Source organism: Carcharodon carcharias, chromosome 3 (assembly GCF_017639515.1).
Source record: "Carcharodon carcharias isolate sCarCar2 chromosome 3, sCarCar2.pri, whole genome shotgun sequence".
Lineage (NCBI taxonomy): Eukaryota > Metazoa > Chordata > Chondrichthyes > Lamniformes > Lamnidae > Carcharodon > Carcharodon carcharias.
Window position 1 is genome coordinate 74,810,420 of NC_054469.1, and position 15,016 is coordinate 74,825,435.

General features: G+C 41.4%; 1 protein-coding gene across 1 annotated transcript in view; it reads left to right on the top strand.

Annotated features, from left to right (window-relative positions):
• LOC121276011 (glycerol-3-phosphate dehydrogenase 1-like protein) overlaps window positions 1–8,873 on the top strand; it is a 42,272-nt gene extending 33,399 nt beyond the window's left edge. Inside the window, exons 6-8 of the mRNA XM_041183956.1 lie at window positions 1,915–2,148; window positions 4,220–4,326; window positions 8,677–8,873. Coding sequence (XP_041039890.1) covers window positions 1,915–2,148; window positions 4,220–4,326; window positions 8,677–8,773 — 438 coding nt within the window. The 3' untranslated portion in view covers window positions 8,774–8,873. The remainder of the gene's footprint in view (window positions 1–1,914; window positions 2,149–4,219; window positions 4,327–8,676) is intronic.
• The last annotated feature ends 6,143 nt before the right edge of the window (window positions 8,874–15,016 follow it).

Here is a 15,016-nt window from a genome sequence, read left to right on the forward strand (position 1 = left end):
CATAGGAGTTAGGTAAAACAGTTTTTAAAAATTAAATGACTATATTGAAAAATAATTTGCACTGCAATGCAAATTGCTACACTTTTACAGCAATAGTCCTGAGTATCTCTGCTTTTACAAAAATTAGATCCAAAATCTGATGATGTACAGATATATATTTTAAAAAGTTCGATTGCAGGTGATGCTCCATCAGCATCCAAAAAGCCATTGAGCATATTTTGCATGTAGACATTGACCTCTACCCAAAATATTAACTTAGTGAGTCTAACAGCGTCTTAAAGATAAATTAAAGTTGTTGATAAATGCTTTCTAGAATTGGATATACTTGTGAAATATAACATGTCTTTTCTCCTTTCAGATGGAGACTGATCTGCTGTGTATTTCGAGCATTTTCTGTTGCCTGGTGTTTGATTTTGATATAAATACAGAAAATGCTGCAAATACTCAACAGGTCTGACAGCATCTGTGGAGAGTGAAACAAGAGTTAATGCTTCAGGGTGGTGAACTATCTTCAGAACAGGGAATGGACCAGCATGATGCCATCACCAAACATATCTTCCCTTCACCCCACCCAGCGGCATTTCGCAAGGATCGTTCCCTCCGGGACACCCTGGTCCACTCCTCTATCACCCCTTACACCTCAACCCCCTCCCATGGCACCTTCCCTTGCAACCACAGAAGGTGCAACACCTGCCCCTTTACTTCCCCTCTCCACACCGTCCAAGGGCCCAAACACTCCTTTCAAGTGAAGCAGCATTTCACTTGCACTTTCCTCAATTTAGTCTACTGCAAAAGTTGCTCCCAATGCAGTTTCCTCTACACTGGAGAGACCAAACGCAGACTGGGTGACCGTTTTGCAGAACACCTTCGGTCTGTCCGCAAGCATTACCCAGACCTCCCTGTCGCTTGCCATTTCAACACTCCACCCTGCTCTCATGCCCACATGTCCGTCCTTGGCCTGCTGCATTGTTCCAGTGAAGCTCAACGCAAACTGGAGGAACAGCACCTCATCTTCCGACTAGGCACTTTACAGCCTTCCGGACTGAATATTGAGTTCAACAATTTTAGATCATGAACTCATTCTCCATCCCCATCCCCTTTCTGAACCCCCTCCCCTTTTTTTCCCAATAATTTATATAGATTTTTCTTTTCCCACCTATTTCCATTATTTTTAAATATATTTCCATCCATTGTTTTATCTCTACCTTTTAGCCTTTTTCGATTCCTTTACCCCACCCCACCCCCACTAGGGCTATCTGTACCTTGCTTGTCCTGCTTTCTGCCCTTAATTAGCACATTCCTTTAGATAATATCACCACCTTCAACACCTCTTTGTCCTTTTGTCTGTGACATCTTTTGGTTATCTCCACCTATCACTGGCCCTCTATCCAACTCTGCTTGTCCCACCCCCCCCTTAAACCAGCTTTTATTTCACCTCTCTTCTATTTTTACTTAGTTCTGTTGAAGGGTCATTCGGACTCAAAACTTTAACTGTGTTCCTCTCTGCAGATGCTGCCAGACCTGCTGAGTTTTTCCAGGTATTTTTTTTGTTCCACAGGGTGTCACCTGCTCTGCTGACCTACACCACATCATGTTAATCCACCTTTCATGCCCTTGCTGATCCACATTGGATCTGCATGTCCCAAAATCTCTCATAAAATTGTCGCCTTTATGTTTGAACTTCTCATTGGCCTTACTCCTCCCTATCTTTGTAACCTTCAACTGACCCCTGTTGAGAGCAGTTTTTCTTTGAATTGTGATTGTTCTTTTGAAGGGATCAACATTGGGTGTGAGACTATTTGCTATGCATAAATGTGCCAACTTAATAATAGTTAATAAAACTTGTATAACATTGTTATCTTGAATGTGGAAGCTGCATCATCTTCATAGAATGATACTGACACTCTTTGACAGAACATTGTTGCTGTTGGTGCCGGTTTCTGTGATGGCCTGCTCTGTGGAGATAACACTAAAGCTGCTGTGATTCGCCTGGGTTTGATGGAAATGATTGCGTTTGCAAAACTCTTTTGCAAAGGAACAGTGTCTGAGACAACCTTCCTGGAAAGCTGCGGCATTGCAGATGTTATTACAACTTGCTACGGTGGACGAAATCGCAAAATTGCAGAAGCTTTTGTAAAAACAGGAAAGGTTATTAATTTATTGTGTACTCTATTAAAACATTTTTTAAAAGAAATACATGCAGATTCCAGATAACTAAATGCAGCATGTAAATGAACCATATAGAACAGAAGATTCCCAATCATTGAGCTGGATGCTCTCTGTTGGAGTGGCAGTAAGGGTGTGGTATTAGCCCTTAGGCTAAGGAGGGGAATTACATTTTGATCAGGATTCCTTCCAGTTGTTATACACTGACTCCTGTGTGAAGTGTGTGCATGTGGATGGTTGAATGTGGATAGGGGCTTGCCATTAGAGTTCCTTCCCATAGTCAAGTAGCCTGTCAGTGTTCAACCATCTAGGCAAATGTAAAGAATGACTAATTAAGCAAGATACCAGTGTCAGTAGAATGGCATGCCAGTCAAAATTGACACCTTCAGAAGGAAAGGCTTGTGAAAGAAAACGTGAGAGACAGCTTTAAACATTTGTAGCTTAGTTTATATACAATTACTGCTTTTATAGTATATTTCACAACCACTGGATGTCCTAAAGCTCTTGCAGCCAATAAAGTACTCTTGAAGTGGAGCCACTATTATAACATAGGAACGCGGCATACAACTTATGAACAGAAAACTCCCACAAATAGCAATGTGATTCTGATCAGATAATCTGTTTTTCTAATGTTGGTTGAGGAACAAATATTCATCAGGATACCAGGGATAACTTGAAATAGCTCCATCAGATCTGAGAAGGCATCAGTTTCATGTCTCATCTGAAATATGTCACCTCTTGGCAATGCAGCACTCTCACAGTATTGCACTGGATTGATTACCTTGATTTTTGTTCTCAAGTCCAAGATTAGAATTTGGTTCTACAGAGTAGAAAAGGTCATGGGACTGTAAAATAATTTTGTATTCCATATATTATATAAAGTATATCTTTTTAATGAAAAAGAGGTGTGTTGGTGAACATACATCAATCTGAAACAATATTCATTTAAATAAAAGCAAAATACTGCAGATGCTGGAAATCTGAAACAAAAACAAAAATTGCTGGAAAAACTCAGCAGGTCTGACAGCATCTGTGGAGAGAAAGACAGTTAATGTTTCTAGTCCGTATGGCTCTTCAGAACTAAAGAGAAGTAAAAATGTGGTGAAATCTATACCTCTGTTCTGTTGAAGAGTCATACGGACTCGAAACATTAACTGTTCATCTCCGCAGATGCTGTCAGACCTGCTGAGTTTTTCCAGGTATTTTTATTTTTATTGTGAAATATATACTGTTTAAGGGGGATGGGACAAGTGAAGCTGGATAGAAGAAGTGGAGGCAAAGGGGAGATTGTGAAAGATGTCATAAACAAAAGGTCAAAGGGGTGTTGATGGCGGTGATACTGGCTAAAGGTGCTAATGGTGACATTAAGAATAGAAAGCAGGATGAGCAAGTGACAGATGGCCCTAGTCGGGGTGGGGCGGGGGGATGGGACGGTGTGGGAGAAAAGATTGAAATAGGCTAAAAGGTGGGGACAAAACAATGAATGGAAATAAATTTTAATAATAATAGAAATAGGTGGGAAAAAATATATAAAAATTAAAAAATAAATATTTGAAAAAAGGGGTGAGGATGGAGGAGAGAGTTCATGATCTGAAGTTGTTGATCTTGATGTTAAGTCCGGAAGGCTGTAAAGTGCCTAATCAGAAGACTGGGTGCTGTTCCTCCAGTTTGCGTTGAGCTTCACTGGAACATTGCAGCAGGCCAAGGACGGACATGTGGGCATGAGAGTAGGGTGGAGTGTTGAAATGGCAAGCGACAGGGAAGTCTGCGTCATGCTTGCAGACGGACCGCAGGTGTTCCGCAAAACAGTCACCCAGTCTGCGTTTGGTCTCTCCAATGTAGAGGAGACCGCGTTGGGAGCAGTGAATGCAGTAGTCCAAATTGAGGGAAGTGCAAGTGAAGCATTGCTTCACTTAAAAGGAGTGTTTGGGCTCTTGGACAGTGAGTTGAGGTGGTGGGGGGCAGTAAAGGGGCAGGTGTTGCACCTTCTGCATTTTCATTTGTCGTATAAGGAATGTCATAACAGCAATGTGTGGGTTAATTTGTTTTGCAGACCATTGAGCAACTGGAACAGGAGATGCTGAATGGCCAGAAGCTCCAAGGTCCTCAGACCGCAGTAGAAGTGCACCACATTCTCAAACAGAAGAAAATAGTGGATAAGTAAGTTGAGTTTACTTGATTCTTACTTGTGTATTAGACTTGTAACTCTTATTTTTCTCTTCACCCTGTTGGATGCTCCAGTCCTACCTCTGGCCACATTCGCTATCATTGGCTACTTTATCAAAGATGTTGTGATTGACTTATTTGGCCATCTCTAAAACATATTGACGCTGCCAGTTTTTCTTTTCCTCAAGGGAGTATTATACTGCTGCTCAATACTCCAGCTTCTGATGTAGTCAAGAATGGGCAGGTCAGTTCAACTGATCTTGCTGCTCATGAGTGCTAGTAAAATATTATTGTGCACAGGTCATTAAAGAATCATAAAATGGTTATAGCACAGGAGAAATCCATTTGGTCTGTTGTGTTCATGGCTTTCTGCAAGAACAACTCACCTAATCGCACTCTCCCACCAATTCCCCATATGGCTCCAAGTTTTTCTCTCCATACAATTATCCAATTCCCTTTTGAAAGCCATTATTGAATCTGTCTCCACCACACTCTCAGGCAGTGCATTTCAGATCCTAATCACTCACTGCATTTTTTAAAAAAAAGTTTTTTCCCAAATGTCACTATTTCTTCTTTTCCAAATCACCTTAAATCGCTATCCTTTGGTTCTCGATCCTTCCATCAGTGGGAACAGTTTCTCTTCTTCCTCTCTGCCTAGATCCCTCACAATTTTGAAAACGGTTTATCAAATCTCTTCTAATCGTCTCTTCTTGAAGGAGAAAAGCCCCGGCTTCTTCTGTCTTTCCACATTACTGAATTTCTTCATCCCTGGAACAATTCTCATGAATCTTTTCTGCACCCTGTCTACTGCTTTCATATCCTTCTTAAAGAACTCGACAAAATACTCCAATTGAGACTGAACTAGTATTTTATAGAGGTTTATCATAATGTTCTTGTTTTTGAATGCAATGTCCCTATTTATAAAGCCCAAGATTCCATATGCTTTATTAACTCCTTTCTCAGCCTGCCCTGCCAGAGTGAGTGATTTGTGCTTATATATCCCCAGGTCTCTCTGCTCCTGCAACCCTATTAGAATTGTATCCTTTGTATTATATGCCTCTCCTTCTATTTCCTATCAAAGAGAGCAACTGTTTTAGGCAGTGACTTTACACCACAGAAGAAATATTTTCATAGTCTCGGTTACAGCCAGTTGATAATTTTAGTCAGGAGGTATGAACCTTAGTATACTGCTCTAAACTGATCTCGGCTTAATTCCCATGTCTGCTCCGTTATAAGACTGCCTTTTTCCACTTTAACCCTGTAGTGTTAAACCCTTAATCCATGTCTTTGTCAACTTGAGTGTCAACTCTCAGGTTTGCCACCACTTCACTGCTTAGATCCTCATCCGGTAAAGGTTCTGCACACCATCATCCCAAATTGTCCATTGGTTTCCCATGCTGTTACAAGTTGATGGCTTTCAAATCCCTTCATGACCTCACCCACTCTTCCTTGAGGTTCTTCTAAATTAAGTTCTTGATGAACCGTTCACTCTTCCAACACTGAGTTGTTGCTTGCCCTTAACTTCAGCATTTTTGGGTGCTCATTCAGCTCCTATGATTCTACCTTGAAACTGCCTGCAAAACTGCTTCTACTTTGCTATCATTTTACCTGCTTTCAAAAACCTCAAAATATTGGACTCAAAACATTAGACCTCCAATCATAACTCTCCTTCCCTTTTCTGCTCAGCATCCACATTAATACACCTTAATGTAAAATGTTTGGAAATGTCTCCTTACATTCGACGAATGCTACAGAAATGCACATTGCTTCAATGGGTTGAATCATGTTGGAATGGGGAATCCTGCAGTTTGCCATGTTAAACTCTCTTCTGCACCCTTCACCCCAAAATGTTTTGTGGCATAACTTGCAAGAAGGACAAACTAATATTGTATTGATGTGGCTAGGGCAAAAAGGCATCTGGGACCTTAGTGAAAGGCAGGGCGATAGCCCATAGCCAATGTGAATTAATAATTGAGGAACCGACCCGAGGAATCAATTGGGTACGAAAAGGGAAAGAAAGATTGGATAAGAGAGAGAATAAAGAGACAGAAAAAGTAAGAAAAAATGTAAAAATCTAATATTTCACATTTTAAAATATCAAGAACACTTTATCACCTGAAAAAATGTGACTCCAGAGTTTAAATTGTTCAATTTCAGGGAGAGAAATGTTGATTGGCATTCTATTAACAATTATTGCACTGAGTAAACCCTTATTTAAAAAAAAAATAAATGGGATGGGGCACTAAAAGATTGGGATGCTATTTGCACAAAACAAACAGCAGAAATCAAGCAGCAAGTTCACAATTTGCAGCGTTTCTCTTAATCCTCTGAAATTACAGCACAATTTGCACATTAATAATGACATGTATTGCTAACATGCTGTTATTTTTGCAGCAAGATCCAGCCATTGGATCAGAATTCAAATTTCTGATTATCTTTGACAATGATCTTTTTTCATAAATTTAGAACAATATTGTAGATCTTTTTGTCAAATCTTAGATGTCGCTCTTTTAGCTGATACATTAATAAATAGTTAGAAAGGAAGGATTTTAGCTCAAAATTCCGCTCTGAAATGTCTCAGCTGGTTAAGGCAATGAGAAGCTGCTGCCTGCAGGTCAGAAAAAATCCACTAGATACCCAGTCTGTGCAATTAGCCTCGGTGTCTTGGGTTAAGGAGGAGCAAATCAGACAGAGTTCCCTCTTCTGATCGCTCTGCTGGGCAGTGATCTACGCTAGAAACGAACACCTGGAAAGGACAGCCTGAGCTCAGCCATGATCGCCACACCATTCCTGTCCATATCACCACTTGCTGTTGTCAAATCACCTGATGACAGTTGCTTTTTAGCCTTAAAAATGTAGAATAGCCTCTTGGACAAGTTTACACAGGGCACATTTCCAGGTGACTTTGGACTTATCAGGTGGTATTTTTACATACTTGACCTGGGAACAAGTGGGTCAGAAAGCCACAAAGAACCCAGAATTCAGAATTCCCCTGCACACTCTGCAGCTTTAACTCCACAGTGTGCACGGGCATCACTGATTCCCTGCCCAGTAGCCAGCCTGAATGACAGGTTGAACTTTCAGTCAGGCGGGGGCCGGCCATTGAAGGCAGTAGGGTGAGTGTCAATCAAAGTGGGCTGCCGATCCCAGGGTCGGGAGGGAATGGTGGTTGAAGGCCTTGGATGAGGGGAGGCCTGGGGAAGGGGGGGGCAAGGGTGGGGTGGGCCAGGGGGTTTCACAGGGGATGGGGATCAGAGGTTTTAATAGGATAATGTAGTGGGACCTTTGGTGAGAAAGGAGACCTTGGGTCAGGGGACAGGTAAGGAAGGTGCAGTTGACCCCAGAATCTCCTCAGACAGGCACCAGGGTCCAGGAGGTATGTGTAAAAGCATTCACTTCCTGAATCTGCTAAATGCTTGCCTCAGTGAAGTTGCCCAGGTTTTCTAATGCTTTAAAACTTGGTAGTTTCGTCAAGGTGAAGAGTTGGCAGATTCAGGTAGTGGGTGCCTTCCCACTGCATGCAAACCTGGCCAGTTAGAGTTAAAATTGAAAAGTGGAATGTCAAATCAGACCCATACTATCATTAACATATTTAAAGTCCCACTGCAGGTTTGCATAGAGAATCACATTTAAGACTCTAAACCCCAACCCAAGTCAACTACACCTGCCCCCCTGTGTTTTTGAGTTAAAATTCCCCACAGTGTTCCTGAAGCTCTTCACCCTTGGGGCTTTCTTCGGCTCAAGTTTGGCTCTGTTTATAGATTAATTGATTGAGATAAATTGCTGCGATTGGTCAACAACTCCATTATTAGTGTAACGTGTAACTACTAGGATGGTTGATGGTAAGCTAAATCAGGCTTAATTATCTAACAATTCCGAGATTCTGGAGTTGCTGCCTGACTTGAGTATTTCCAACTTTATTTCTGCAAGAGAATGTCTTCTGCACCAGTAAATAACCTCTCAATATCAAGATCAAGTTCCATCTTTTTTTCTAAGAAGACTACTAAAGGGTAGTTTTATTGTAAAGAACAGTCAACTGTTGTTCTTTTGCAATACTTCTCAAACCAAATGGGGCTTCTGGATAAACGGCTATACTTTCTGCACTTTGGCTTTGAATGGGCAAACATATAAATCAAGGATTTTTTTTCGCTGAGTTATTTATGTTAGATTGGATTCAATTTGGAGAAAAAGGTTAGAGTATTTTGTCTTGGCACACATAGAATATGTTCATCTATACATTTATGTATTTTGTTACATGTGCTCCTACTAAAGCAACAGATGGTTTCCCTGCCCCCAATTTCCTTGACCTAGCACAAACATATGTTTTTTACTTTCTTGTTATAGGTTCCCTTTGTTCACTGCAGTGTATCAGATTTGCTATGAAGGCAAGCCAGTGAAAGAATTGATAGCCTGCCTGCAAAGTCACCCAGAACACTTGTAAAATGATGGATTATATACAATGTTCCTCTTGCATGGGGCTAATACTTAATAACCACGTGTGGATCACCAACTAGAAGAGATCATGTTTGACTAGCTATGAAGTAGTTTGTGTGACATCAATCGGTCATATCAGTAAGTGAGCCTGACCTTCAATGGAGGTTCCATTGTATTGTCAGTTAATGTTTGCAATATTGAGATGAACAGCAACGAATTTACAGTTAAAAATACCTTAGTGACAAGGGCTTAAAGTACTTAATGAGTGCCTATTCATGATGTAAATACTATAGAAGATGGTTTGCATGCATATTGGCATGAAGTTTGGGCAAACGTTTATGCATAAACTAATTTAGTTATTCAGTGTTGATCTAGACACTCATGGAAGGTCTGGCATCACTAATTGTATTGCTTGAGTACAACCCAAATCTTTTCAATATCTTTTTAAAAATGCCAATTTTAATCATTTTTAACACGGTCTGTGAAAATCCACAATTTTAAGACATCGTTGTCTATTATTACAAGCATGTTTACTGTAATTAATTACACACCTTGCTAGGTTTTAGCAGAGAAGTAAAAACCATTTCTTCAGGCGAGGATCAAATAGACTTTCTCGGTTGAGAGCAGTTTTTTGTTTCTTTGTTCTTGATTTGTTAGGTGGTAATGGGGTCTGTTCTTAATGGTAGGACTCTCACTTCTGAACCAGAAAGTCATGAGTTCAAGCCCCAGTCTAGAGATTTGAGCGCATTATCTGGACTGACACTTCATTGCAGTACCAGGAAAACTTTTAACGGATGAGACTACATTTCAAAAAAAGCATTTATTTGGCTATATAGCACAGTCCCAAAGTCATGAAGGACATTATATAAATGCATGTTATTTCTTTGATTTCCTTTTGGCTGTTCTGCAAGTATTGCTGCACGTTCTTTCTTTTCAAACTGTACCATTGGCAGACTTACTGTTGATCGAGCATGCTCTGTTCCTTTGAATCAATGGGTAACCAGTGGGATATGATCGTGGGTGCCCACATGTCAGTATTATGCATCTGCATGACTCGAGGGGTATTGATTGGAAGATGCAAAGGGCATGTGTCTCGTCATTTGATTTTAGATCAATATGGGGGGGGGGGGGGGGGGTGGTGCGCGTGGTCATGGCTCTTGCAAACTTAAGCCTGGATATGCTTTTTTCAGACTGTACAGGAAAGGGACAAAGGGCACTTTGCACTTTCTCATCTTTATTAACAAGGAGCCCAAATATGAGGTTACTTACTTTTGTGGCCTATAAATGTTCTAACAACAGATCCCTTTTACAATTTGGAGCTCCTAAGAATGTGACAGAAGACTGACTCCTGCCTATTTGGAAAATCCAGAACCAAGCTGCGAGGTGAATTTCTGGCAATCACTGTTGGAGAGGGAGGGTTCTGTCCTGTTGCTGAGCATTTTGAAAGGTCTGCTGATCCCGCAAGGTGCATGTCTCTTGTGTTAACTTCATGTTTGCACCTTCATTTGGCAGTAGAGCTGGCAGCTGCTGTGTAGGTTCGAGTTCCTTCATTCAGATGCCCATTGTATAGATGATGTGGAAACTGCAATTTGCTGCTGGTATGGTGTTATCTGGCGGCTGGGTACAAAGGTGAAATCTCTCACGTCCAGGGTCAACCATAACTGGTTTTTAGGGAGGCAAATAGGTAGCTGTAAGATGACATACCTGTTGCTGCAAGTTCAGAACCAGGTCAACCTTATGTGGTATAACTGACAATTTGATACTTGAGTCCAGGCAGGCAGTACTCCAAGACGTCATCGATTGGATCAGTCAGCCTGAATCACTAATAGAACCTTGACTTGTTGCTGACGGCTGTGATAACTTTGCAAGCCAGTTCCCTAATTCTGACCCTGGCTGGACAAGCAATGAGAAGCTTGCATGAGGTGTGTGATGATAAAGTGCAAATTCTAGCTAGTTAAACTCCAACAGCACCCTACACACTTTTTGGGGAACTCTAAGCCTTGTTTCTGCCAACCTACAGTTAAGCACTTTTTGACATGATTTCTGTTTTACCCTTTTGCCCTGTTTCCCATCATTGCTATCTCCTTCTCTCCTTGTATTTTTTTCATATACGGTTGAGACTTGCTTCACAACCACATCTCTGGCATTGCTCCATCTTGTATTCTCCACTCAAGCATTTTACAGGTCATTCTCTCTATTTCCCTGTTTTTTTTTACCATTCCTTTTTTTTAAAATCCTATTCATCTGTAATATTTGCCAACCCTGAGGAAGAAACTTTAGACTTGAAAGATAAACGGAGTGACTTCTGTTTCCCCACAGCTGCTGTCTGATTTGACCACTTGAGTATTTCCAACCTTTTTTGTTTTAATTTTCAGATTTCCAACGTCAGTTTTTCTTTCTGCACCCAAGCACTCTTGATTTGGATAAATTGGGTGTGCTGTCAATACCAGACAAGCAGAAACTCTACTGCTTAGATTTCTCATTGGCTTGAATTCAAGACTTAAAAATGGTGATAGTTTTTTTTATTCCCAAAAGCCTGAAACCTCAGCTGAACGATGATGGGTTTCTGTGTGGTTCAGACGTCCAGCTGACCAAACAAGAAAATTACATTCACTCTCCTTTATTCTCCATTTATGCTGTATTCTGAGTTGAAATGGTTTGGAAATGAATTAGGTCTCTGTATCATTACAGGTATATCATAGGAATTTTAACACTCAAAAAAGGGATGAGTTTGGCTTGGGGGATGTCAAGTGTTGAACATCTGAAGCTCGACTCCTATTCGAAAACTTCTGGCTTTAACAGAGGCAAAATGGAGGGTGGAGGGTGGGGATGGAGGGGGGCGGGTGGTGGGCGCAGTGGTGATCATTCTGCTCTTTGGGGGTCAATTAGCCATTTAAATGTTATAATGAGGCTGAGTGCCTCAGATTTAGTTTTAATTTTCAATTTCACACAGGCCAGCCAGGTTTTCTAGAAAGCACAGCAGCTAAAAGGAGGCAAGGACTGATTGATCCAGTAAGTGCCTTTTCAAAAATCTTCCCACTTATGGTCCTGCTTATCTGCACCAAAACCACCTACCACCCTACTCCCCACACACCCATCCACCTACCCGTGATCAAATAATGCCTCCATAATAATCTGATCTCCCACCAACCAGAGTGTTCCAAATCCTTCCTTAGTCACACCCAATATGTCACTGGCTGTGATCGATCTCTCTCCCTCTCTCTCCCTTCTCTCTGTTCTCTCTGTTCCCAGGCTGCAGCCCAGTGCCACAAAGTGAGCCAGCCAGCATTCCTGCCTCTTAACCTGACTCTTCTCCAGCTGCAGCCAGAGACAAAAATGTGGGCCTGAGGCCAAACCATTTTTCCATCTTTCCTGCAAAAAGCAGCTCCTTCCTTCTTTCAAGTTAATATCAGGCCACTGTGTTTGAATTGATAACAGAAATAATGATAATTGAGTCTGAAAGCTATTTTAACCCAGTTAACCCAACAAGTGGTTGGACTGTTAAAATCATTCAAGTTACATACCCACTTGGAACTGCCATGAACTGACTTACCAAATTTATCCTCCTGTACTGAATAGGTAGCATGGAGACCTACCCAAAACTGTTGGGTTCCTCTGTTTAATGGCCCATAACTTCCAAGCTCCCCAAAGATGTTCTGGGGAATTCCTCTGGGAATTTCCAAGGTTAAGGGTTTGCACGGCAATTGCTCGGAAGTGCACACTTCCTCTGGACAATTGCATTGTGCTGGGAGCCATCTGTAAATGTGGTTTGAATTATAAACTTCAGATGGTTCTGCCAGTGTTATACCAGTACTTACTCAGAAAAAGTTAGACTAACTTCTGAGTAACTATTGTAAAGACCCAGACCAACCTCACGGGAATGACCCCACTGGACTCACCCCACCCCCTGATCTGCGACATCCAACACCAACCTCCGACCCAACCCCCGACCTTGGACCCTCCCGCCAAATCCTATCCACTTACCTTAGACACTTGCCTTCCCCCAGCCTGGCAATTTCCCTGGCCCTTTAAACTTACCTGCTTTATGGCATTAAGTGGCATAAAAATGGGGGCACGGCCTATTTGAATCTGCTGCTGCTACACTTCGTTGGGCCCTGTGAGGAGTCTTTCGATGCGGGCCCAAGCTGCTCAGGTGAATGGAAGTGTCAATGTAATTTTCAAGACCAGGTAAGCAGGTATTTATTTCTCCTAATTCCTGCGGCCCAGCACTTCCCGACACTAGTCAAAAGTTATGGCACAATATGTATGTTTGGTCCTGAGAGCACCTTTGGGTCATGAGCAGGAAGCCACAGGTGAAGACAGGAGAAGAAAACCCAGGGTCAGATGAGACTTTTTTAACCTGCCTCACAGGAGTGTGCCTCCTGGCACCACAGGATATCTTGGACCTCCCCTGCTATAGATTTGTTCTGACCATCCTCCCCCAACCCCCACCCCCCATGATCAAATGACTACACATCTACCCAAAACTGGTCCACAGATAAAATCTGTCCTCTTTTGTCTCTCAGCTTTACACACTGACTTCAGACGTCTGCGTTGGCACTTCAGATTACAACAGCAGGTGTCTTGTTTGCATAGGGACATCAGATCACAAAACACTAGCAGCTTTGAGTCAAAGCATGTCTGCAACAGTCTGCTGGTGCTGTGGAATTTGCAAGGTTTATAGTGTGGCTCAGATTCCAGAGTACATAACAGACTCAGAGTTCATGAATTGTGATGGAAAATAGAAATGCTGAAAGTGCACAGCAAACATGACAGCATTTAAAGAAACAAAAACAAATGGAGGGAACATCTTGTTGAACTGATTATAGGTGGGCATTAAAGGAAGAAAGGGTGAGAATAAAAATAGTAGAGATATGCTAAATACTATCATTGTGAGCTTGGGGACACAATTTGAACTGGACAGAAGTGAAAAGTGAATGTATATACTTAGTTATTAGGAAATTGTGCATGATCTCTCCTGGTGGTCTGTACAGGCCAATGAAAAAATCTTGTTACAACTGCCTCCTGAGACACTGGGGAAACCCTCACTGGATCACTTCTTTACAAATGAACCTTTCATTTTGATTTGATGTGAAAACCCTTGTTTCTGAGATTAATGTATTATCCTATTTGTTCAAAATAAATTATCTGAAGAGGAAGAGGCCTCATTTTCTTGAAAACAAATATGTTGTATTGTTAATGACTTGCTGCACCAGGGTGTGGAAAGATGCAGATATTTAAGCATCTTTCTACACTAGTCTCAGAAATGACTATATTGAGAAGCAGAGCCTAATGTAAGTGAGGCAGCTAGAAAATTAGTTATCAAAAGCAACACTCACAATTTAACCAGGCTGAAAAGGCGTTCAAATCTCTTTCACAAAAGGCATTGTATGATTTGAGACAGAAAAATAATTGTGTAAGTAGAGAAGAAGAAAATATTGCACTAAATTTTTAAAACTTATTTCGACTACCTCTCCTGCAGGGAGTTAGTCTTTGCACCTCCTGGATTATGGCTTTGAAGTAGCCCAGAGACCCACTGATATCTTGCCCATGTGGCCACTATTCAAGTTGAGTGTCAATAGATATGACTACAGAGACAGTTGTTGTTGAACCCGATATTGTCTCTACACAGTATGTGCACACACCCAGTTTCGGCACTGGTGGTGCCATTTTTCTGCCCCATTGACCCAATAGTTCTGAGACTAATTTGTAGAGCTGACATTGCCAGCCTGGCACAAGACAATACAAATGGGGAATCAAACTTGAGACTTGCATATAAGCAGAAATTGCTGGAAATGCTCAGCAGGTCTTGCAGTATCTGTGGAGAGAGAGAGAGAGTTAACAATTCAAGTCCAACATGACTCATTGGAACTTCTTCGGGGCTTTTTGCATGTTCTGTATGATCAGCTGCTCAGTAGATAAACTTGGCAGATGGTAAAAAGTTAATGAAGGTGGTAGACTCCAAAGCTGACAGGATAAGCTTCAGCAGGATTTGAATATGCTTTCTTTAGGAGGACTGAGTAACTCAACAGTTTTTGTTTGTAGAACCATAGATAAAATCTTTCCCAGACTGATGGGATTATTGTCATCGAAAGTCTCCAGTCTGAGAATAGTTTATCGAGTCCAGTCCCTGATGGGCATGAGTTATAAACATCGACATTCTCATAATGCTAAAATTTGACCAAAAGAAAAGGGTTGACAAAAGAGAGCGAAAAACAAGTCTACTTTTAAATTCAGTTCCTTCAAAACA